Raw genomic sequence first — 20,939 nt, forward strand, 5'->3', positions numbered from 1 at the left:
GGGCCGCTGGGCGTCGCCACCGCCCTGGCGCTGGGCTCCCTCCCGCGCAGCTGGGACACGTGGGGGTGGGGGTGGGGGTGCTGGTGCTGCTGGCACTCCTGGAGGGAGTCTGGCCGGCTTCGGGGTTGGAAGCCCCCAGAGCAGTGGAGAAAAACAGGTAGAGAAACCAGACAGGCAGTAGGGTGAGTGGAACAGACACTTCATCAATTCATTTGTACGATACCTAGAACAACTAGACCCTGGAGACACAGCCTGGACCACTCCAGACAAGACAATAAATAAACAAGCAAACATGGTTCTTTGGAGGTGGTGGTAAGTGCTAGTAAGAGGAAAAAACAAAACAAAACAAAACAAAAAACGGGTCAAGGTGGCAGTGATGGGGCAGGGAGGAAAGATGCTTTGCAGAATGGAGTGGGAACATGGACCTTTAATAGGGTGACTTTTTCTTTTTTATATTTTAAAGACGAGTCTTTGTCCTGTTGCCCAGGTTGGAGCGCAGTGGTGCAATCATAGCCAACTGCAGCCTAGACCTTCTGTGCTCAAGCAAGCCTCCCACTTCAACTTCCCAACTAGCTAGAGCTACAGGCTTACACCACTATGCCTGGCTAATTTTGTTTATTTTTGTAGAGATAGGGTCTGCTATGTTGCCCTGGCTGTTCTGGAACTGCTGGGTCAAACAGTCCTCCCACCTTGGCCTTTCAAAGCACTGGGATTCCAGGCGTGAGCCACTGCGCTTCTCCTGCAGTGACTTTTTTTTTTTTTTTTTTTGAGACGGATTCTTGCTCTGTCACCCAGACTGGAGTGCAGTGGTGCGATCTTGGTTCACTGCAACCTCTGCCTTTCGGGTTCAAGCGATTTTCCTGCCTCAGCCTCCCAAGTAGCTGGGATTATAGGTGCCTGCCACCACGCCCAGCTAATTTTGTATCTTCAGTAGAGACTGGGTTTCAGCACGTTGGCCAGGCTGGTCTTGAACTCCTGACCTGAGGTCATCTGCCAGCCTCGGCCTCCAAAGTGCTAGGATTACAGGCGTGAGCCATCATGCCTGGCCGTGACTTTTCAACAGATTTGAAGAAGTGGGATCCTGAGAAAATCCTGGGTAACAACAGCATCAGAGGTAACAGTTTTTTTTGTTTGTTTGTGTGTTTGTGTTTTTTAGATGGAGTCTCCCTCTGTCACCCAGGCTGGAGTGCAGTGGCTCCATCTCAGTTTACCACAACCTCCACCCACAGGAGTCAAGCGATTCTCCCGCTTGGCCTCTCAAGTAGCTGGGTCTACAGGCGTGCATCACCATGCGAGGCTAATTTTTGTATTTTTAGTAGAGGCAGGGTTTCACCATGTTGGCCAGGCTGGTCTCAAACCCCTGACCTCAGGTGATCCACCTGCCTGGGCCTCCCAAAGTGCTGGGATTACAGGCATGAGCCACCCTGCTCCACTGGGAGCAGCTCTTTTTTTTTTTTTTTGAGACGGAGTCTCGCTCTGTTGCCCAGGCTAGAGTACGGTGGCAGGATCTCGGCTCACTGCAAGCTCTGCCTCCCGGGTTCACGCCATTCTCCTGCCTCAGCCTCCCAAGTAGCTGGGACTACAGGCGCCCGCGAACACGCCTGGCTAATTTTTTGTTTTTTTTTAGTAGAGATGGGGTTTCATCATATTAGCCAGGATGGTCTCGATCTCCTGACCTCGTGATCCGCCTGTCTCGGCCTCCCAAAGTGCTGGGATTACAGGCGTGAGCCACTGTGCCCGGCCTTGGGAGCAGCTCTTAAATGGCAAAATTCATGTAGCCAGGTGAGCCTGTGAAAGAACAGCAGGAAGCCAGCTGTGTCTGGAATGGAGTGAACCACAACAGGGCAGATGTCAAGGGAGACTGAGCAGGGGCCTTGGGGAGGAGTGTAGATTAAATTCCAAGGGAGATGAGTGACCCTTAGAGGGTATTAGGTGTGTACCAGCATTAATAGTGGATCCATGGATTAAACGAGTGTATTAGCCCTGTTCTGTAGGAGGAAATTGGGGCATAGAGTAGCAAAACTACTTTCCTGAACGCACACAATATTAAACTGCACCCCTGGGAACCCTGCCTTGCTAATACCTGCCTTCTAGCCTAACTGCCACCCTCCCACCCCAGGGGCAGACAGGCAACCTTTCCAGCCTGGGGTGGGGCAGAGCTCACAGCAGGGACTCTGCACTCTGCACGTAGCTCAGGCTCTCATTCTTGGTTCTGCTCTTAAGACTGGGTCCCCACCCCCTTCCCCATAAGACTAGACTGGGCTGAGTTCCTTCCAGCTCGAGGAAGCCGTCTTAGGAACTAGGAACTGGGCCCTACACAAGGGCCTCGGCCCCGAGCTTCACATAACTTATCTCCTACAACTTTTACCACGTGCATGGTGATCTGGGTTTGCAGTCCCATTTTACTGCTGAAGAGACCCAGAGACGATCACAGCTCTTAAACGGCATTTGAACCCAGGCTGGCTGGTGACAAAATGTGGGCGCTGCCTTGCATGGCCAGATTTCTGGATGTAGGGCATCCTGGGATTTGCAAGGGACAAACGGCATGCCCCACCCCTCCGAAACCGCCTTGAGCGCAAGCAGGAAAAGAGCAGGAACTGAGCATGTGATAAGACCGCCACCATGTGGCGAAGATGAGCAACCACAGGGTCAGTTTCCCAAGCCTGAGCCTGGAGAAGGGGGTTGCAGGGGAGGACGGAAGGACAGAGCACACCAACACAGACTCACACCTTTCCCTAATACTTTATTGGTCACCTCTAGGCCTGTGTGCGGCTGGATGGGCTTGGGGGAGGGCGTCACTATTCAGCTCCTAGGTGGAGGCATGAGAAGGCCTTGGCCTAGCCCTCCAGGGTCCCATAATGTGGAGTTTAGAGGGGCAGATCTGGCCTTTCCTGGGTCAGCACAGGGCACCCGGGTGGGGGCACAGGTGGACACCCAGCACAGGCACCTAGGCAGGGGCACAAGCTCACTATCCGTTAGCCAGCCTAATTGTGTTTGGAGAAATATTCCTTGCTGTCATCCACGTTGGGCTTAATGGTGTCACTGCCAGGCTTCCAGCCAGCGGGACAAACTGTGGGAAGACACAAGGATGCACATGAAGGCTACAGCCCCAGGTTCAAGGTGAAGCAAAGCAAGGACCTGTGTTGCAGAAGAAAATGCTGGAAGCAAGTGGTCCAGGCCCAGGAATGTGGATATTAAGAGAAGCCCTCCAAGCTCAGTTCAGTATTTTTTCTTTCTTTCTTTTTTTTTTTTTTGAGACAGAGTCTTGCTCTGTTGCCCAGGCTGAAGTACAGTGGCATGATCTGAGCTCATGCAACCTCTGCCTCCTGGGTTCAAGCGATTCTCGTGCCCCAGACTCCCAAGTAGCTGGAATTACAGGGGTGCACCACCACGCCTGGCTAATTTTTGTATTTCTGGTAGAGACCATGTTAGCCACACTTGTCTCGAACTCCTGACCTCAAGTCATCTGCCCGTCTTAGCCTCCCAAAGTGCTGCGATTACAGGTGTGAGCCACCATGCCTAGCCAAGTTCAGTATTTTCTCTTTTTCTTTTCTTCTTTTTTTTTTTTTTGAGACAGAGTCCCGCTCTGTTGCCCAGGCTGGAGTGCAGTGGCGTGATCTCAGCTCACTGCAACCTCTGCCTCCCAGGTTCAAGTGATTCTCCTGCCTTAGTCTCCTGAGTAGCTAGGACTACAAGTGCCCACCACCACACCCTGCTAATTTTTTGGTACTTTTAGTAGATACGGGGTTTCACCATATTGGTCAGGCTGATCTCAAACTCCTGACCTCAGGTGATCCACCTGCCTTGGCCTCCCAAAGTGCTAGGATTACAGGCGTGAGCCACTATACCTGGCCAAGTTCAGTATTTTCTAGTTGGTGTTTTTCCTACTCTTAATTCTTCAATTTATTTTTGCCACCCAGCTCTCCTTTTTCTTTTTTTTTTTTTTCTAAGATGGAGTCTTGCTCTGTTGCCCAGGTTGGAGTGCAGTGGCGCGATCTCTGCTCACTGCAAGCTCTGCCTCCTGGGTTCACGCCATTCTCCTACCTCAGCCTCCGGAGTAGCTGGGACTACAGGCACCCGCCACCATGCCCAACTAATTTTTTTGTATTTTTAGTAGAGACGGGGTTTCACCACGTTAGCCAGGATGGTCTCGATCTCCTGACCTCATGATCCGCCTGCCTCAACCTCCCAAAGTGCTGGGATTACAGGCGTGAGCCACCGCACCCGGCCTCTTTTTTTTTTTTTTGAGACGGAGTTTAGCTTCACTCGTTGCCCAGGCTGGAGTGCAATGGCGCGATCTCAGCTCACTGCAACCTCCGCCTCTCAGCTTCAAATGATTCTCTTGCCTCAGCCTCCCAAGTAGCTGGGATTACAGGCATGCACCACCAGGCTGGGCTAATTTTGTATTTTTAGTAGAGATGGGGTTTCTCCATGTTGGTCAAGCTAGTCTCGAACTCCCGACCTCAGGTGATCCACCCGCCTAGACCTCCCAAAGTGCTGGGATTACAGGTGTGAGCCACTGCATCTGGCCTCTTTTCTTTCTTTCTTTTTTTTTTTTTAACCAATACCCCATCTCTTAAAAAAAAAAAAAAAAAAAAAGAAAGAGATAGGGTATTGCTATGTTGCCTAGGCTGGACTCAAATTCATGGGCTTAAGCAATCTTCTGCCTCACTCTCCAGAGTAGGTGGAACTACAGGCATGAGACACAGCATCTTCCTGTCTTTTTGGCCCTTTTAATCCCATCTTTGTCCCTCTGCCCCACCCCTACAGGTTTTTTTGTTGTTGTTGTTTTTGAGATGGAGTCTCACACTGGCGCCCAGGCTGGTGTGCAGTGGTGCCATCTCGGCTTACTGCAACCCCCTTCTGGGTTCAAGGGACTCTCCTGCCTCAGCCTCCCAAGTAGCTGGGATTACAGGCACCCACCACCACACCCAGCTAATTTTTTTGTATTTTTAGTAGAGACGGGGTTTCACTATGTTGGTCAGGCTGGTCTCAAACTCCTGACCTCATGATTCACCCACCTTGGCCTCTCAAAGTGCTGGGATTACAGGTGTGAGCCACCACACCCGGCCTATTTGTTTGTTTTTTTGAGACAGGGTCTTGCTGTGTCACCCAGGCTGGAGTGCAGTGGTGTGATCACAGCTTACTGCAGCCTTGACCTCCCAGTCTCAAGTGATCCTCCGGCCTCAGCCTCCTGAGTAGCTGGGACTATAGGCATGCTTCACAAACCAGGCTAATTTTTTTTTTTTTTTTGAGACCGAGTTTTGCTCTGTTGCCCAAACTGGAGTACAATGGTACGATCTCAGCTCACTGCAACCTCTGCCTCCTGGGTTCAAGCGAACTCCTGCCTCAGTCTCTCAAGTAGCTGGGATTACAAGCGTGCACCACCACGCTCAGCTAATTTTTTGTGTTCTTAGTAGGGACGGGGTTTCACCATGTTGGTCAGGCTGATCTCGAACTCCTGATCTCAGGTGATCCAGCCGCCACAGCTTCCCAAAGTGCTGGCATTACAACCGTGAGCCACTGAGCCTGGCCCCTTTGTCTGCCTTGGTTGAATGTCAGGGGTATTTGTCTCCTACCACATTAGAAACATCCTGCAGACAAAACCCTGAGCTGAAACTTCTTTGGGGCCCTAACACCCATCTGGACAGGTAAGAGGACAGGCAGTGAATGTTTGCATGAGTGACAGAGGCACTCAGTATGTACCCATGTGTCATGTGTGTATCTGCTCACCTTCCCCATGCTCGTCTGTGTACTGGAAGGCCTGGACCAGCCGCAGAGCCTCATCCACGGAGCGTCCCACAGGCAAATCATTAACAGTGATCTGGCGAAGGACACCTTTGCCATCGATGATAAAGAGGCCCCTGAAGACATCAGGGTTCCCAGTGAGAGCTGGGAGCTCCCACTGCCAGAGACAAGGAAGGGACTACCAACCACCCGCTGCTAGCCACAGGGCTGGGGGCAGAGAAGACATTGTACAGGAGTGGTCCCAGCATCACAGGAATGGGGGGCGGGGCGCTCCCTGAGCCGGGCTGAGGGTCCCACCGTACCTGTAGGCAATGCCCTCATCTGTTTTCAGCACGCCGTAATCCTCAGACAAGCGTCTGGTCACGTCAGCAAGCAGGGGGATGTTCAGGGGGCCCAAGCCTCCCTCCTTCCGGGGGGTGTTGATCCTGGGAGTAGGAGAGACAGAGTTGGGGCCTCACGATGCCTGGCACAGCAGGGTCCTCATCCTGTGGGCCCAATGTGATAAGCACTGGAGGCCAGAGATAAGGGGCTTTAGAGTAGGCCACTGGGAGCCTCACCCACCCCACCCTGGGTTGGGTGCAAGGACTGTATCCCCACAGCTGGGAAGACTAAGTTTGAGAGGCAAAGCTCCAGCTAAGTGGCTTCACATGTGCTTGTAACTTGCAGCATCACCCAGCAGAGAGCCCGTGTTAAGAGTTCCCATCCTCCTCTAGCTGTGTCATGGGGTACAGCCCTTCACTTCGGTGAACTGGAGTTTCCATCTTCATGAAATAGGGCCGCACAGCCTCCCTCCTGGGAACTAAGTAGATAGAGTAGATAGAGTTGCATCTGAGTTGCATCTGCAACTCTATATGCCAGGCAACTAGTTGTCAAATGCTAATTACTGTCATCATCCTTAAAGACTTGGGTGGCAATGTTTCCATTATTTTCAAGATGGGGAAACGCAGGTTCCAGAGGTTGAGCAATGGCCACGAAGCCACACAGCTCAGACCCGAGGGTGTGAGCTTGGCTGCAACCTCCCTCTCTGGCCCCTGCTCATACCAAGCCAGGTGGGTGAACTGAGAGTCCACCGAGACGCCCAGCACTTCACAGCCCAGCTTGTGGAAGTCCTCGGCACGGTTGCTGAACGCGATGATCTCGGTGGGGCACACAAAAGTGAAGTCCAGAGGGTAGAAAAAGAGGACCACGTACTTCCCTGGGGAGAAGGGACAAAGAGGGGTTAGAGCCCAGCCTCTCTCATGCACGACCCCGCTTCTACCTGGGCCCCCTCCGGGCCGCGCTCACCTTTGTAGTCCGACAGCTTCACCTCTTTGAAGGCGCCATCAACCACCGCTGTGGCCTTGAAGTCAGGGGCCGGCTTTCCGATGCGCGCGTTACCGGAGGCCATGACTGAAAGCTGAGACCCCCACCCGGTCAGTGCGCCCGGGAAGACACTTTGTCCTCCCAACCCAAGGTCGCGCTGCGTGCTGGGCCCTGTGACTGAGTCAGCACGGCGGAGGCGACAGCACTAACCCTCACCCTCCCGGGTACCCGGTCTACGAGGCCCGGAGGCTGCCGGAGACCCGCCCTCCTAACCAGAGCACGAGTGACCCAGCCACTGCCACCAGCACCCCACGAGCGAGTCGGCCGGAGGGCGGTGTCGCAAGCCCCCAGCCCAGAAGGAGACAGTGAGGCTCCCACGAGCAGGGGGAGGGGAGTCGGGCGATCAGGCCTGCGCTGCAAGGTTGTGGCCTCGGTTTCCCCCGCAAGGACAAAGGAGGCCACTATAGCGGATGGAAAACAAAGGCGGCCAGCACTAAGGTCAGGATCGGGCCAAAGCAGCCTGAAGGGGGTCCTCCCACCAGGTGCACTCCGGGTGTTCATACCTGCGTGGGCAAAGGCTAGACTCACGGACGATCACACGCGTGGACCCGCGTTCTCAGCGCCAAGTGAGCCCTGGGCCGCGAAGCCTTTTATGCCCGGCCCGAACCAAGACGAGCACGGCGCGGGGGAGGGAGAGGACGAGCGGAGCGGTCGGGTCCACTGCGCCCGCAGGTGCGGGGGAGCGTGCGGCCGGGTCCATGCGCCTGCGGGCGGCGGGGGGAGACGCGTTGCCTTCGGCCGGGACCACTGCACCGGCCCGCGGGGGTAATGCGGCCGCCGCAGACTCCGCGCACCCTTCCGCCTGGGAGCGCGCTGGGGGCCGTTGGAGTCCGACATGGCCCGGACCCCGGCGGCGCTGCTGCTGGCGCCTCTGCTACTCCTGCAGCTGGCGACCCCTGCCCAGGTCTACCAGGACTATCAGTACTTAGGGCAGCAGGGCGAAGGTGACACCTGGGAGCAGCTGAGGCTGCAGCATCTAAAGGGTAACCTCAGGCGGCGGGGATGACGATGCCCAAAGGTTCCCCGTTGCCCTACTTCTCCTGCTGGCTGCAAAGGGACCTTCCTCCGCGGGATGCAAATCTCCACCCAGCTCCGCACTGGAGGCGTCCCCTTGGGCTGGTTACTTTTCTCTAAGTCTCGGTTTACTCTTGGATATATTGAAATAGATACTGCTTTAAAGCAGCACCCAGGGGAAGAGGGGATGTGGGCAGGACACTGAAGCTGACACTCGGGGATAGGTGCCAGGAAGGGCAGAGACAGAGAAAGAAGGGGGCGGGCAAGCTTGGGAAATCAGAGAGGGTCCGGTTGCAGAAGACCCGTGACCACTGCAGGGAGAACGACAAGCGAAAGTCCGAAATGGAAAGATTTGGGGAAAGAATGTCCAAGGAAGAGGGAATAGCAAGTGCCAAGGTGAAAAGGCCTGAAGGAGAAATGGAAAGAGGTCGGTGAGGTGTGGCAGAGACGTGGGTGTGGGAGGGTAGAAGGTGTCAGACCTTGGTGAGCTGTGAGTTGGGATAAGATCGGAGTTGGGATAAGATCTGTCTCATAGGGGAAAGGGGCAGATTCAGTAAAGAGCCCTTTAAAGTGATCATAGTGGCCGGCGCGGTAGCTCACGCCTATAATCCTAGCACTTTTGGAGGCTGAGGTGGGAGGATCCCTTGGTCCCAGAGACCAGACCAGCCTGGCCCACATAGCAAGACTCCATCTCTACAAAAAATATTTTAAAATTAGCCTGACGTGATGGCCCAGCACTTTGGGAGGCCGAGGCGGGAGGACTGCTTGAGCCCAGGAGTTCAAGACCATCCTGGGCAACATGGAGAGACCCCCTACTCTACAAAAATAAATAAATTAATAAAAATAAAAAATAAATTAGCCTGCCATGGTGGCATGTGCCTGTAGTCCCAGCTACGCAAGAGGCTGATACAGGAGGACCATTTGTGCCAAGGAGTTTGAAGCTGCAGTGAGCCATGATTACGCCCTTGCATTCCAACCTGGGTAACAGAGCAAGATCCTGTCTCAAAACAAACAAACAAACAAACTGATCATAATAAATTGGTTTGTATATGCTAGCACAGCACCGGGAGATTTACTTACCTTCATTATGTCAATTATGCCACTTATCACTTGACAGCCCTGCTGTCAGGTGGCATTGTGCCTTCTAGGTAGGGCCATGGTCACACCCCTGAAGACAGAAGTCAGCTTCAAATGGCGGGCACCAAGGATGTTGTAGGACACTCACAACTGGGCAGGCTGGCACAGCCTGGAAGTGTCAGGTTGTAGTTCCTCCAGGCCACTTACTCCATATATGAGCTTGGAAGGTTGGCTTGCTGTCTCTGGGTCTTGGTTTCCCCACCTGAGACTCATGGAAATATTAAATGAGGCTAGGCATGGTGGCTGGCTCACACCTGTAATCCCAGCACTTTGGGAGGCTGAGATGGGAGTATCTCTTGAGCCCAGGAGTTCCAGACCAGCCTGGGCAACATGGTGAAACACAGTCTCTGCAAAAAATACAAAAAATTAGCCAGGCACAGTGGCACGTGCCTGTAGTCCCAGCTACTTGGGAGGCTGAGGTAGGAGGATTGCTTGAGCCCAGGAGGTTGAGGCTGCAGTGAGCTGTGACTGCGCCACTGCGCTCCAGCCTGGGCGACGGAGCGAGACCCTGTCTCAAAAAAAAAAAAAAAAAAAAAAAAAGCTTAAATGAGATAATCTGTGGCGGGGTGTCTGGCACAGAGGCAGAGTCTAGCGAATATGCGCTTCTCTTATGTGTTAGTATCTCTATCTTTCTCCCTCTCTGGGGGAAGGGATTGGGAGTAGGCCCCCTCCACGTAGGTCTTCACTTCTGCCCTCCTTCTCTAGAAGTCGAGGACTCAATCCTTGGCCCGTGGGGAAAGTGGCGGTGTCTCTGCGACCTGGGCAAGCAGGAGCGCAGCCGCGAGGTAGTGGGCACAGCGCCGGGCCCGGTTTTCATGGACCCGGAGAACCTGATCCAGTTACGGCCCTGCCGGCAACGGGATTGTCCATCCTGCAAGCCCTTCGACTGCGACTGGAGGCTCTGAGCCCGGGTGAGAGAGGGGCCCAGAGGAGGCAGGGCTGGGGCAAGCCGCGGGGCCCAGTGTGGGCCCGGAGGGAGGACGTGCGGTGCGGGGCGGGTATGAAGCGAGTTTGGGGAAGGGAGAACTGGGGCTCCAAGTCTTGAGTGACTTGAGGCTGATTTGGTTAGGGGGAAGCTGAGTCAGGAGCCATGAGCCCCGCTGATATCTAAGGAGAAAAGGAGAAAAGTGGAGGCGGCGCCGGGCGCCGGGGCTCACGCCTGTAATTCCAGAATTTTGGGAGGCCTAGGCAGGCGGATCTCTTGAGTCCAGGAGTTCAAGATCAGTCTGAGCAATACAGTTGAGTTCACCTCTCCATAAAAATTTTTAAAATTAGGCCGGGCGCAGTGGCTCCCGCCTGTAATCCCAGCACTTTGGGAGGCCGAGGCGGGCGGATCGCAAGGTCAGGAGATAGAGACCATCATGGCTAACACGGTGAAACCCCGTCTCTACTAAAAATATAAAAAATTAGCCGGGCGCGGTGGCGGGCGCCTGTAGTCCCATCTACTGGGGAGGCTGAGGCAGGAGAATGACGTGAACCCGGGAGGCGGAGCTTGCAGTGAGCAGAGATCACGCCACTGCACTCCAGCCTGGGCGACAGAGTGAGATTCCGTCTAAAAAAAAAAAAAAAAAATTTAAATTAGACGAGCGTGGCGGCACATGCCTGTGGTCCCAGCTACTCGGTAGGATGGGGAGGGAGGATCGCTTGAGCCTGGGAGGCAAAGGTTACAGTGAGCCGAGCTCGCTACACTGCTATCCAGCCTGGGCAACAGAGTAACATCCTGTCTCAAAAAAAAAAAAAAAAAAAAAAAAAGTGGAGAGGGAGGCGCAGAGGAGTAAAAGGAGATAAAGAGACAATGAACTAGGACCCTGAGGAAGGGGCATGAGCCTGGTAAGGGACGGGAACCCACAGGCAGAGGACATGAGCCCCAGTGAGTCCAGGGAATAGAAGAAGTGGTGGAGGCCAGGCACTGTGGCTGGCTGGCTCAGGCTTGTAATCCCAACACTTTGGGAGGCGGAGGCGACCGGATCATTTGAGCCCAGGAGTTTGAAGCCAGCCTGGGCAACATAATGAGACCCCATCTCTATAAAAAAATACCAAAAATAGTCGAGCATGGTGGTGTGGTGTGCACCTGTAGTCCAGCTGCTTGGGAGACTGAGGTGGGAGGATCGCGTCAGCCCAGGAGGTGGAGGTTGCAGTGAGCCAAGATCGCGCCACTGCACTCCAGCCTGGGCAACAGAGAGAGACCCTGTCTAAAAAAAAAAAAAAAAGCCTGGGCGCGGTGGCTCACGCCTGTAATCCCAGCACTTTGGGAGGCCGAGGCGGGCGGATCACAAGGACAGGAAATCGAGACCAACCTGGCTAACACGGTGAAACCCCGTCTCTACTAAAAAGTACAAAAAATTAGCCGGGTGTGGTGGCGGGCGCCTGTAGTCCCAGCTACTCAGGAGGCTGAGGCAGGAGAATGGCGTGAACCCGGGAGGCGGAGCTTGCAGTGAGCGGAGATGGCGTCATTGCACTCCAGCCTGGGCGACAGAGCGAGACTCTGTCTCAAAAAAAAAAAAAAAGGTGGTCGAGGGATGGGGGTGGGGACATTCATTCTAAGTTGGGAGGAATGAGCTTCTATAGGGGGCAGAGACCCTGAGCAGGAGTCCACTGAGGTCTGTGATCTCCAACGGGGGTGGGGAAGGCTTGGCCCTGAATGAGACAGAGGTTAGGAAGCACAGATCTTGCAGGGAGTGGAGGTGGGCCGAAGGGAGCAACAAAGAGAGAGTTTGGGGACTCCAAATCCAAAAGCCTGAGTTTAGTGGAAGCGGGGCTACCTGGTCCAGGGGACTTAGAATGTGTATGGAAGCAGGGACCGCAAGTAAAGGGCCTGAATCCAAGTGGAAGTTGGGGACCCAGTGATGCGGGAACCCGTGTCCTGGGAGTGGGGTGATATTTGACTCTCTAGTTCCCCATTAGGCTGGGTCTTCGAAGCTGCGTCTCAGTTTCCCTCTTATTTCCCCCTCTTCCCACCGGCCAACGCAGGCGGGGCCTCAGAGACCGTGAAGCAGAGCTTGCAAAGTGACCCCGTCCACCAAATTCCCCAAGCTGAGTGTTCGGCCGTAGCCCTTCCGGACTACAATTCCCAGGAGAGCGCACGGCAGCGACGTCGGCGTCGGCTGCGTAAGCGACCACGGCGGCGGGAGCGCCAGGGGCGTGTTCTGCCCGCGGATTGGCCGGAAACAAGCGCCGCTGCGGGGCCCGCGGAAAACGCGCGCCGAGACCCGCTGCTGCGGTATTAGTTCTTGCAGCTGGTGGTGGCGGCCGAGGCGGCATGGATCTCAGCGAGCTGGAGAGAGACAATACGGGCCGCTGTCGCCTGAGTTCGCCTGTGCCCGCGGTGTGCCGCAAGGAGCCTTGCGTCCTGGGCGTCGATGAGGCTGGCAGGGGCCCCGTGCTGGGTGCGCCCCTAGGGCCAGGGAGGGGAGGGGCGTGGTACGGGGGATACGGGAAACGGGAGTTGGGATTGCACCGCACCAGGGAAGGGGATGTGGTCGTGGTGATGGCACCTAAAGAAGCAGTGATGATAGAACAGGGATGAATGGCAACTTTCACGGGCTCAGTGATTGGACCCCGGCTGCCAGAAAACTGACACCCCTCCTCCCCAGGCCCCATGGTCTACGCCATCTGTTATTGTCCCCTGTCCCGCCTAGCAGATCTGGAGGCGCTGAAAGTGGCAGGTGAGTCCGAGGTGTGCGTCTGGGAAAGGGATTCCTGGGTATGTGCAGGGGCAGGTGAGAACTGAAAGGGGAGGGCAGGAACTGGGAGAACCAGCTGTTCCCCTTCTCTTCCAAACCTCCTCCCAGACTCAAAGACCTTATTGGAGAGTGAGCGGGAAAGGCTGTTTGCGAAAATGGAGGACAGGGACTTTGTCGGCTGGGCGCTGGATGTGCTGTCTCCAAACCTCATCTCTACCAGCATGCTTGGGCGGTGAGGGGTCCCCGGGAGGGGCTGTGGGAGAGGGGAAGCCAACATGGGCTGACCAGGCTTTGTTCCTAGAATGAGGTTAACTGGGCTCTGTTCCCCACCACAGGGTCAAATACAACCTGAACTCCCTGTCACATGATACAGCCACTGGGCTTATACAGTATGCATTGGACCAGGGCGTGAACGTCACCCAGGTGAGTTAACTGTAAGTTGTCCCCATTTGGTCATCTCAGGATAAAATGGGGACGAAACAGGAGTTCGAGACTGCAGTGAGCCATGATCATGCCACAGCACTCCATCCAGGGTGACAAAGGAAGACCCCCAACTCAAAAATGGAGTCAGGGCGCAGTGGCTCACGCCTATAATCGCAGCACTTTGGGAGGCCGCGGCAGGTAGATCACTGGAGGTCAAGAGTTCGAGACCAGCATGACCAACATGGTGAAACCCCGTCTCTACTAAAAATACAAAAATTAGCTGGACGTGGTGGCAGGCGCCTGTAATCCTAGCTACTCAGGAGGCTGAGGCAGGAGAATCGCTTGAACCCAGGAGGCAGAAGTTGCAGTGAGCCAAGATTGTGCCATTGCACTCCAACCTGGGCAACAGAGCAAGACCCTGTCTCAAAAAAAATAAATAAATAAATAAAAATAAACTAAAAATGGGAGGCCAGGCACGGTGGCTCACGGCTGTAATCCCAACGCTTTGGGAGGCTGAGGCGGGCAGATCACCTGAGGTCAGGAGTTGAAGACCATCCTGGCCAACATGGTGAAACCCCGTCTCTACTGAAAATACAAAAAATTCGTCCGGCATGGTGGCGGGTGCCTGTAATCCCACCTATTGGTGAGGCCGAGGCGGGAGAATTACTTGAACCTGGGAGGTGGAGGTTGCAGTGAGCTGAGATCGCGCCATTGCACTCCAGCGTGGGGGATGGACCGAAAAATAAAAATAAGATTAAAAAAAATAAATGTGGACAAAAATGTGCAGTGGGCAGATTCAGCATCAGATGCGTCTGGAGTGCCTCAGGCATATTCATTGCTACTGTTGATTTCGTGCTCCTGTTTCTGCCCTAAATGTGTGCCACACTGAGGACCACAGCGTAAACCCTAGTCCCATCTCCATCTAATCTCTCCCTCATCCTAAAGGCTCAGTCTCCAGAACAAATTCCACATGTGTCTACCTGCCACCTCTGTCCTAGCCCAGGACACCCCCCACTCCCTGGACATCTGCTGAGTGTCCTCTGTCATCCCTCACCCTCCTATCCCCTCCAGTCTGTTCCCCATGCAGCAACAGAAGGTAGTCTTTTTGAAATGCACATCTTGACATTTAGTTTTCCGATCACAGTGGAAATTAGGAAAATTCACAGTCGAGTGGGGGAGAATTACATTAAATTACCAGAGAAAAACATAAATCAGCATTGCCTCGAATGCTCTCAATGAAAGAACAGACCATTTTGAGAGAATAACAAGGCAAAATAACCTCGACGTAGGAATTGTATGCCGGGTGTGGTGGCTCACGCCTGTAGTCCCAGCACTTTGGGAAGCCGAGGTGAGCAAATCCGTTGAGGCCAGGAGTTCCAGACCAGCCTGGGCAACATAGCGAGACTCCATCTCTACAAAAAGAAGAAGAAAGAAAAGGAATTATAGCAAGGTAGACCTTGCTGAGGAGGGACCTGAGGACCAGGCCCAAATGCAGAGCTGGCGATATAGTAACTGGCATAGACAGACAAGGGCGCTGCCCGTGGGGGTTCAGGGCCTATCCTGGGCAGAAAGATGGTTAGCTGGAGGTTGGGCGCAGTGGCTCACACCTGTAATCCCAGCATTTTGGGAGGCCGAGGCGGGCGGATCATCAGGTCAGGAGTTCGAGACCAGCCTGACCAACATGGTGAAACCCCGTCTCTACTAAAAATAAAAAAAATAAAAATAAAAAATGAAAGATGGTCAGCTGGTAAACAAAAAATAAAGGTTGTTTCTGAAAACAGTACTGCTGTGGAGATACCACTTTCCCCCAGCAGCTCTTGGACCCTCTCTTTGGTGTTGCAGCCAAAGGCCCCCATGCATGGGCCCAGCATCATGAACCTGGTCCCAGCTCAGGGCCTTTGTACTGGCTGTTCTCACACCTAGAGCCCTCTTCCCCAGATCTCTGCACAGTTCACTTCCTCACCTCCTTCAAGCCTTTATTCACCACTACACCTAGCTAACTTTTTATTTTTTGTAGAAACAGAGTCTCCATATGTTGCCCAGGTTGGTCTCGACCACCTGCCCTCAAGCAATCCTCCCACTTTGGCTTCCTAAAGTGTTGGGATTACAGGGTTGTACTAATGCACTCTACCAATTTTTTTCTAGTGTTTTCTGCCACCTCAGTTCCTAGAACAGTATGTGGCATGCAGTAGGTGCTAAATAAGTTAGAGTAAAAGCAGCGTGATCAGAGGAAGCCTCTTCAAGAGGTGATTTTTCTCTTTGTTTTATTTTATTGTATTTATTTTATGTTTTTATAAAGATGGGGTCTCACGGTGTTGCCAATCCTGGTCTCAAACTCCCAGGCTCAAGCAATCCTCCCGCCTCAGCCTCCCAAAGTGCTGGGATCACAGGCCTGAACAACTTTGCCTGACCTAGGAGGAGATGTTCGAGTTGAAATCCCTGATTGATCCAGCCTGGGGACATGCTGTGAGAAGAGGATTCTGGGTAGCAGGAAGAACGTGCCAGGGCTGTGAGGCTAGAGCATTGGTACAGTTGTTTGTTCAGTTAATATGTGTCTGTTGCCGTGGCAGGTATTCGTGGACACCGTAGGGATGCCAGAGACATACCAGGCGCGGCTGCAGCAAAGTTTTCCCGGGATTGAGGTGACGGTCAAGGCCAAAGCAGATGCCCTGTACCCGGTGGTTAGTGCTGCCAGCATCTGTGCCAAGGTCAGTACCCTACTAGCCATGGCTGGCTTCCACCATCCCACTATATAGGGGCCAGGCATGGCCACCAAAGGGAAGGAGGGAGATTCCGGGTGCCTGTCTTGCCCACAGGTGGCCCGGGACCAGGCCGTGAAGAAATGGCAGTTCGTGGAGAAACTGCAGGACTCGGATACTGATTATGGCTCAGGCTACCCCAATGGTGAGCAGACACGTGACTATGGTACTAATGTTGAAATGGCCAGGGCTGAGCACACTTCTCAGGTTTTCTTTTTTTCCTTTCTGTCGTTTATCATTTTATTTTGCTTATTTTTTGTTTTTATTTGTTATTTTTGTTTATTTTTTGAGACGGAGTTTTGCTCTTGTTGCCCAGGCTAGAGTGCAATGGTGCGATCTGGGCTCACCAAAACCTCCACCTCCTGGCTTCAAGCAATCCTCCTGCCTCAGCCTCGCGAGTAGCTGGGATTACAGGCATGCGCCACCACACTCAGCTAATTTTGTGTTTTTAGTAGAGATGAGTTTTCTCCATGTTGGTCAGGCTGGTCTTGAACTCCTGACCTTAGGTGATCTGCCCGGCTCAGCCTCTCAAAGTGCTGGGATTACAGGCGTGAGCCACTGTGCCCAGCCTATTTTTTGTTTTTATAGAGATGAGGTCTTGTCATGTTGCCCAGGCTGGTCCAAACTCCTGGAGTCAGGCAGTCCTCCCACCTTGGTCTTTCAAAGTGCTGGGATTACAGCCATGAGCCACCATCCCTGGCCCTTTTTTTCTTCTTTTTTTAAAGAGATGGGGTCTCCCTATGTTGCCCAGCCTGGTCTTGAATTCCTGGGCTTAAATGATCTTCCTGCCTTGGACTCCCAAATAGCTAGGATTACAGGTGTGAACTACTGTGCCTGGCTGGAGGTTTTCTGAATTGTTCTGGTCACCCTACTCCACAGTGAAAGAGGCCAAGCGTTACACAGTGGTGCCATTTGTTTATGGCCACACAGCCAGTGAGTGATGGAGCTGGATTCCAGGGCATAGGATTGCTGCTCTCTTCCCCGCTTCCCACTTTGCTGTCTTTCTGGAGCCCCAGTGATGGACTGAGACCCAAGGTGGGCATTTGTCCCTTTGTTAAGGGGAAGGGGACCAGGCGTGGTGGCTCACGCCTGTAATCCCAGCACTTTGGGAAGCTGAGGTAGGAGAACCGCTTGAGTCCTCAAGTTCAAGACCAGCCTGGGCAACATAGCGAGACCCCCATCTCTATAAAAAATTTAAAAAATTAGCCGGTTGTAGTAGTGCCCACCTGTAGTCCCAGCTACTCTGGAGGAGGAGGCTAAGGTGGGTGGGTTGCTTGAGCCCAGGAGTTGGAGGCTGCAGTGAGCTATGATTATGCCACTGCACTTCAGCCTTGGTGACAAGGTGAGATCCTGTGCCAAAAAAAAATGTTAGCCAGGCGTGGTGGCTCACACCTGTAATCCCAGGACTTTGGGAGACTGAGGTGTGTGGATCCTTTGAGGTCAGGAGTTCTAGACCAGCCTGACCAACATGGAGAAACCCCGTCTCTACTAAAAATACAAAATTAGCTGGACGTGGTGGCGCACGCCCATAATCCCAGTGACTCGGGAGGCTGAGGCAGGAGAATTGCTTGAACCTGGGAGGTGGAGGTTGCAGTGAGCCAAGATCGCATAATTGCACTCTAGCCTGAGAAATGAGCAAAACTCCATCTCAAAATAATAATAATAATAATAATAATAATAATAATAATGTTTAATGACAGGCCGGGCCAGATGGCTCATGCCTGTAATCCTAGCATTTTAAGAGACAGAAGCAGGTAGATCATGTGAACTCAGGAATTCACAACCAGCCTGGGCAATATGACAAGACTCCATCTCTGCAAAAAATACAAAAATTAGCCAGGTGTGGTGGTGCACACCTGTAGTCCCAGCTACTTGGGAGGCTGAGGTGGGAGGATGGCTTGAGCCTGGGAGGCAGAGGTTGCATTGAGCTGTGATAATGTCACTACAACTCCAGTCTGGGTAATAGAGCGAGACCCTGTCTCAAAAAAATAAAAAGGCTGGGCGTGGTGTTCACACCTGTAATCCCAGCACTTTGGGAGGCTGAGGTGGGTGGATTACCTGAGGTCAGGAGTTTGAGACCAGCCTGCCTGTCCAATATGGTGAAACCCCGTCTCTACTAAAAATACAAAAATTAGCCAGGTATGGTGGTGGGTGGCTGTAGTCCCAGCTACTTGGGAGGCTGAGGCAGGAGAATCGCTTGAACCTGGGAGGCGGAGGTTGCAGTGAGCCGAGATCGCACCACTGCACTCCAGCCTGGGTGACAGAGCAAGACTCCATTTCAAAAAATAAATAAATAAAATAAAAATGTTTAATGACTTGTTCTTGGAGGTCAAGGAGATGTCTCAGAGGCAGTCTCCCTGCACTGCCCTTTGAGCAGCTCTTGGCCAGGTAAAGGTCCTGTGGCAAGAAGGTGCCTCAGACAAGAGGAGGTGCCCCAGGTACTCAGGAGGAAGCCTTAGAAGAGCGGCAAGGAGGCCGGGCGCGGTGGCTCACGCCTGTAATCCCAGCACTTTGGGAGGCCAAGGTGGGTAGATCACGAGGTCAAGCAATTGAGACCATCCTGGCCAACATGGTGAAACCTCGTCACTAGTAAAAATACAAAATTTAGCTGGGTGTGGTGGCGTGCGCCTGTAGTCCCAGCTACTTGGGAGGCTGAGGCAGGAGAATTGCTTGAATCCGGGAGGTGGAGGTTGCAGTGAGCCGAGATCGTGCCACTGCACTCCAGCCTGGCTACAGAGTGAGACTCCATCTCAAAGAAAAAAAAAGAGTGGCAGGGAGCTTGAATGTTATGGTGCAACTTGGACTGTCACCATTGCCCACCCTACCCCAGATCCCAAGACAAAAGCGTGGTTGAAGGAGCACGTGGAGCCTGTGTTCGGCTTCCCCCAGTTTGTCCGGTTCAGCTGGCGCACGGCCCAGACCATCCTGGAGAAAGGGGCAGAAGATGTTATATGGTGGGTGTCATTGATGTCCTGGGGGTGCTATAGGGAAGGAAGGAGGGAGGCCAGCATTCAGCCCTGCCTGAGAGGGCTGCTCCCCGTGGAAGTGGTCACTGTCATCACCTCTCTCCCACAGGGAGGACTCAGCACCCGAGGATCAGGAGGGACTCAGGAAGATCACATCCTACTTCCTCAATGAAGGGTCCCAAGCCCGTCCCCGTTCTTCCCACCGATATTTCCTGGAACGTGGCCTGGAGTCAGCAACCAGCCTCTAGCAGCTGCCTCTACGCACTCTACCTGCCTCCCCAACCCAGACATTAAAATTGTTTAAAGAGAACCACACATAGGGGATGTACTTTTGGGAGAGAAGCGAGGGGAGTGTGCTCTGCAGCCGGGTCCAGCTACTTCCTTTTGGAACCTTAAACAGAATGGGTGTTGGTTGATTGATTTTATTTGGTTTGATTTTTTTCATTTTTTAATTTAATTTAATTTAATTTAATTTTTTTGAGAGACAAAGTCTCACTCTGTCACCCAGGCTGGAGTAGAATGGGGCCATCTCAGCTCACTGCAACCTCTGCCTTCCAGGTTCAAGCGATTCTTCTGCCTCAGTTTCCCAAGCAGCTGGGACTATAGGCGTGTGCCATGCCCAACTAATTTTTTTTTTTTTTGGAGACACAGTCTCCTGTTGCCCAGGCTGGAGTACCATGGCACGATCTCGGCTCACTGCAACCTCCACCTCCCTGGTTCAAGCAATTCTCCTGTCTCAGCCTCCCAAGTAGCTGGGATTACAGGTGCACGCCACCACACCCGGCTAATTTTCTTTTCTTTTCTTTCTTTTTTGTTTTTTTGAGACGGAGTCTCACTTTATCACCAGGCTGGAGTGCAGTGATGCGATCTCGGCTCACTGCAACCTCTGCCTCCTGGGTTCAAGCAATTCACCTGCCTCAGCCTCCCACGTAGCTGTGACTACAGGCGTGTGCCACCACACTCAGCTAATTTTTGTATTTTTAGTAGAGACGGGGTTTCACCACGTTGGCCAGACTGGTCTTAAACTGCTGACCTCAGGCAATCTGCCCGCCTTGGCCTCTCAAAGTGCTGGGATTACAGGTGTGAGCCACTGCGCCCGGCCTAATTTTTGTATTTTTTAGTAGAGACAAGGTTTCATTATATGTTGGTCAGGCTGTTCTCTACCTCCTGACCTCAGGTGATCTGCCTGCCTCAGCCTCCCAAAGTGCTGGGATTACAGGCATGAGCCACTGCACCGTCCTTTAGTTACATTTTTAATTTTTTTAAATTTTTAAATTTTCTTTCTTGAGACGGAGTCTCGCTCTGTCACCCAGGCTGGAGTGCATTGGCGCAATCTTAGCTCACTGTAACCTCTGCCTCCCAGGTTCAAATGGTTCTCCTGCCTCAGCCTCCCGAGTAGCTGGGACTAGAGGCGCATGCCACCAGGCCTGGCTAATTTTTTGTGTTTTTGGTAGGAACAGGGTTTCACCGTGTTAGCCATGATGGTCTCAATCTTCTGACCTCGTGATCCATCTGCTTCAGCCTCCCAAAGTGCTGGGATTACAGGTGTGAGCCACCATGCATTGCCTATTTTTATTTAAAAAATTTTTTGAGACAGAATCTCACTCTGTCACCCAGGTTGGATGCAGTGGTGCGATCTCAGCTCAGTGCAGCCTCCGCCTCCTGAGTTCAAGCGATTCTCCCACCTTAACCTCCTGAGTAGCTCAGATTCCAGGCACACGCCACGATGCCCAACTAATTTTTGTATTTTTTGTAGGATGAGGTTTCATCATGTCACCCAGGCTGGTCTTGTAGTCCTGGGTTCAAGTGATCTGCCCGCTGTGGCCTCTCAATATGTGAGCCACCAT

The 20,939-nt window shown here is 53.1% G+C and overlaps 3 protein-coding genes across 4 annotated transcripts; 2 read left to right on the plus strand and 1 right to left on the minus strand.

The window, feature by feature from the left end:
- Window positions 1–2,726: 2,726 nt before the first annotated feature.
- PRDX2 (peroxiredoxin 2) lies at window positions 2,727–7,751 on the minus strand. The gene is made up of 6 exons (XM_054464207.2): window positions 7,614–7,751; window positions 7,033–7,144; window positions 6,790–6,943; window positions 6,051–6,173; window positions 5,734–5,864; window positions 2,727–3,070 (listed from the first exon to the last, which is right to left on the minus strand). The coding sequence occupies exons 2-6, from the start codon at window positions 7,133–7,135 to the stop codon at window positions 2,985–2,987; spliced, it is 597 nt and encodes a 198-aa protein (XP_054320182.1). The 5' UTR covers window positions 7,136–7,144; window positions 7,614–7,751; the 3' UTR covers window positions 2,727–2,984.
- An 87-nt stretch (window positions 7,752–7,838) lies between these two features.
- THSD8 (thrombospondin type 1 domain containing 8) lies at window positions 7,839–12,647 on the plus strand. The gene is made up of 3 exons (XM_054464213.2): window positions 7,839–8,093; window positions 9,967–10,172; window positions 12,232–12,647. The coding sequence occupies exons 1-2, from the start codon at window positions 7,946–7,948 to the stop codon at window positions 10,164–10,166; spliced, it is 348 nt and encodes a 115-aa protein (XP_054320188.1). The 5' UTR covers window positions 7,839–7,945; the 3' UTR covers window positions 10,167–10,172; window positions 12,232–12,647.
- Window positions 12,381–19,517, plus strand: RNASEH2A (ribonuclease H2 subunit A). Of its 2 annotated transcripts, XM_054464195.2 has the most exons (8): window positions 12,516–12,647; window positions 12,855–12,926; window positions 13,053–13,176; window positions 13,280–13,367; window positions 15,938–16,075; window positions 16,184–16,271; window positions 18,957–19,080; window positions 19,202–19,517. In XM_054464195.2, exons 1-8 carry the CDS (start codon window positions 12,521–12,523, stop codon window positions 19,338–19,340), a joined length of 900 nt encoding a protein of 299 aa, XP_054320170.1. In that variant the 5' UTR covers window positions 12,516–12,520; the 3' UTR covers window positions 19,341–19,517. The 2 variants fall into 2 exon arrangements, with proteins under 2 accessions (XP_063513994.1, XP_054320170.1); XM_063657924.1 differs by lacking the exon at window positions 18,957–19,080 and having other exon boundaries at window positions 12,381–12,647.
- The last annotated feature ends 1,422 nt before the right edge of the window (window positions 19,518–20,939 follow it).

Source organism: Pongo pygmaeus, chromosome 20, assembly GCF_028885625.2.
Source record: "Pongo pygmaeus isolate AG05252 chromosome 20, NHGRI_mPonPyg2-v2.0_pri, whole genome shotgun sequence".
Classification (NCBI taxonomy): Eukaryota; Metazoa; Chordata; class Mammalia; order Primates; family Hominidae; genus Pongo; species Pongo pygmaeus.

Bases quoted from the DNA above. Each gene is read 5' to 3' on its own strand.
- RNASEH2A (XM_054464195.2), top strand. From the start codon at position 12,521: ATGGATCTCAGCGAGCTGGAGAGAGACAATACGGGCCGCTGTCGCCTG. The intron at 16,076-16,183 runs GTCAGTACCCTA...TCTTGCCCACAG, and splicing joins CTGCCAGCATCTGTGCCAAG to GTGGCCCGGGACCAGGCCGT. The intron at 16,272-18,956 runs GTGAGCAGACAC...ACCCTACCCCAG, and splicing joins TGGCTCAGGCTACCCCAATG to ATCCCAAGACAAAAGCGTGG.
- PRDX2 (XM_054464207.2), bottom strand. From the start codon at position 7,135: ATGGCCTCCGGTAACGCGCGCATCGGAAAGCCGGCCCCTGACTTCAAG. The intron at 6,174-6,789 runs GTATGAGCAGGG...TCCTACTCCCAG, and splicing joins CAGTTCACCCACCTGGCTTG to GATCAACACCCCCCGGAAGG. The intron at 5,865-6,050 runs GTACGGTGGGAC...TGATGTCTTCAG, and splicing joins GATGAGGGCATTGCCTACAG to GGGCCTCTTTATCATCGATG.
- THSD8 (XM_054464213.2), top strand. From the start codon at position 7,946: ATGGCCCGGACCCCGGCGGCGCTGCTGCTGGCGCCTCTGCTACTCCTG. The intron at 8,094-9,966 runs GTAACCTCAGGC...CTCCTTCTCTAG, and splicing joins GAGGCTGCAGCATCTAAAGG to AAGTCGAGGACTCAATCCTT.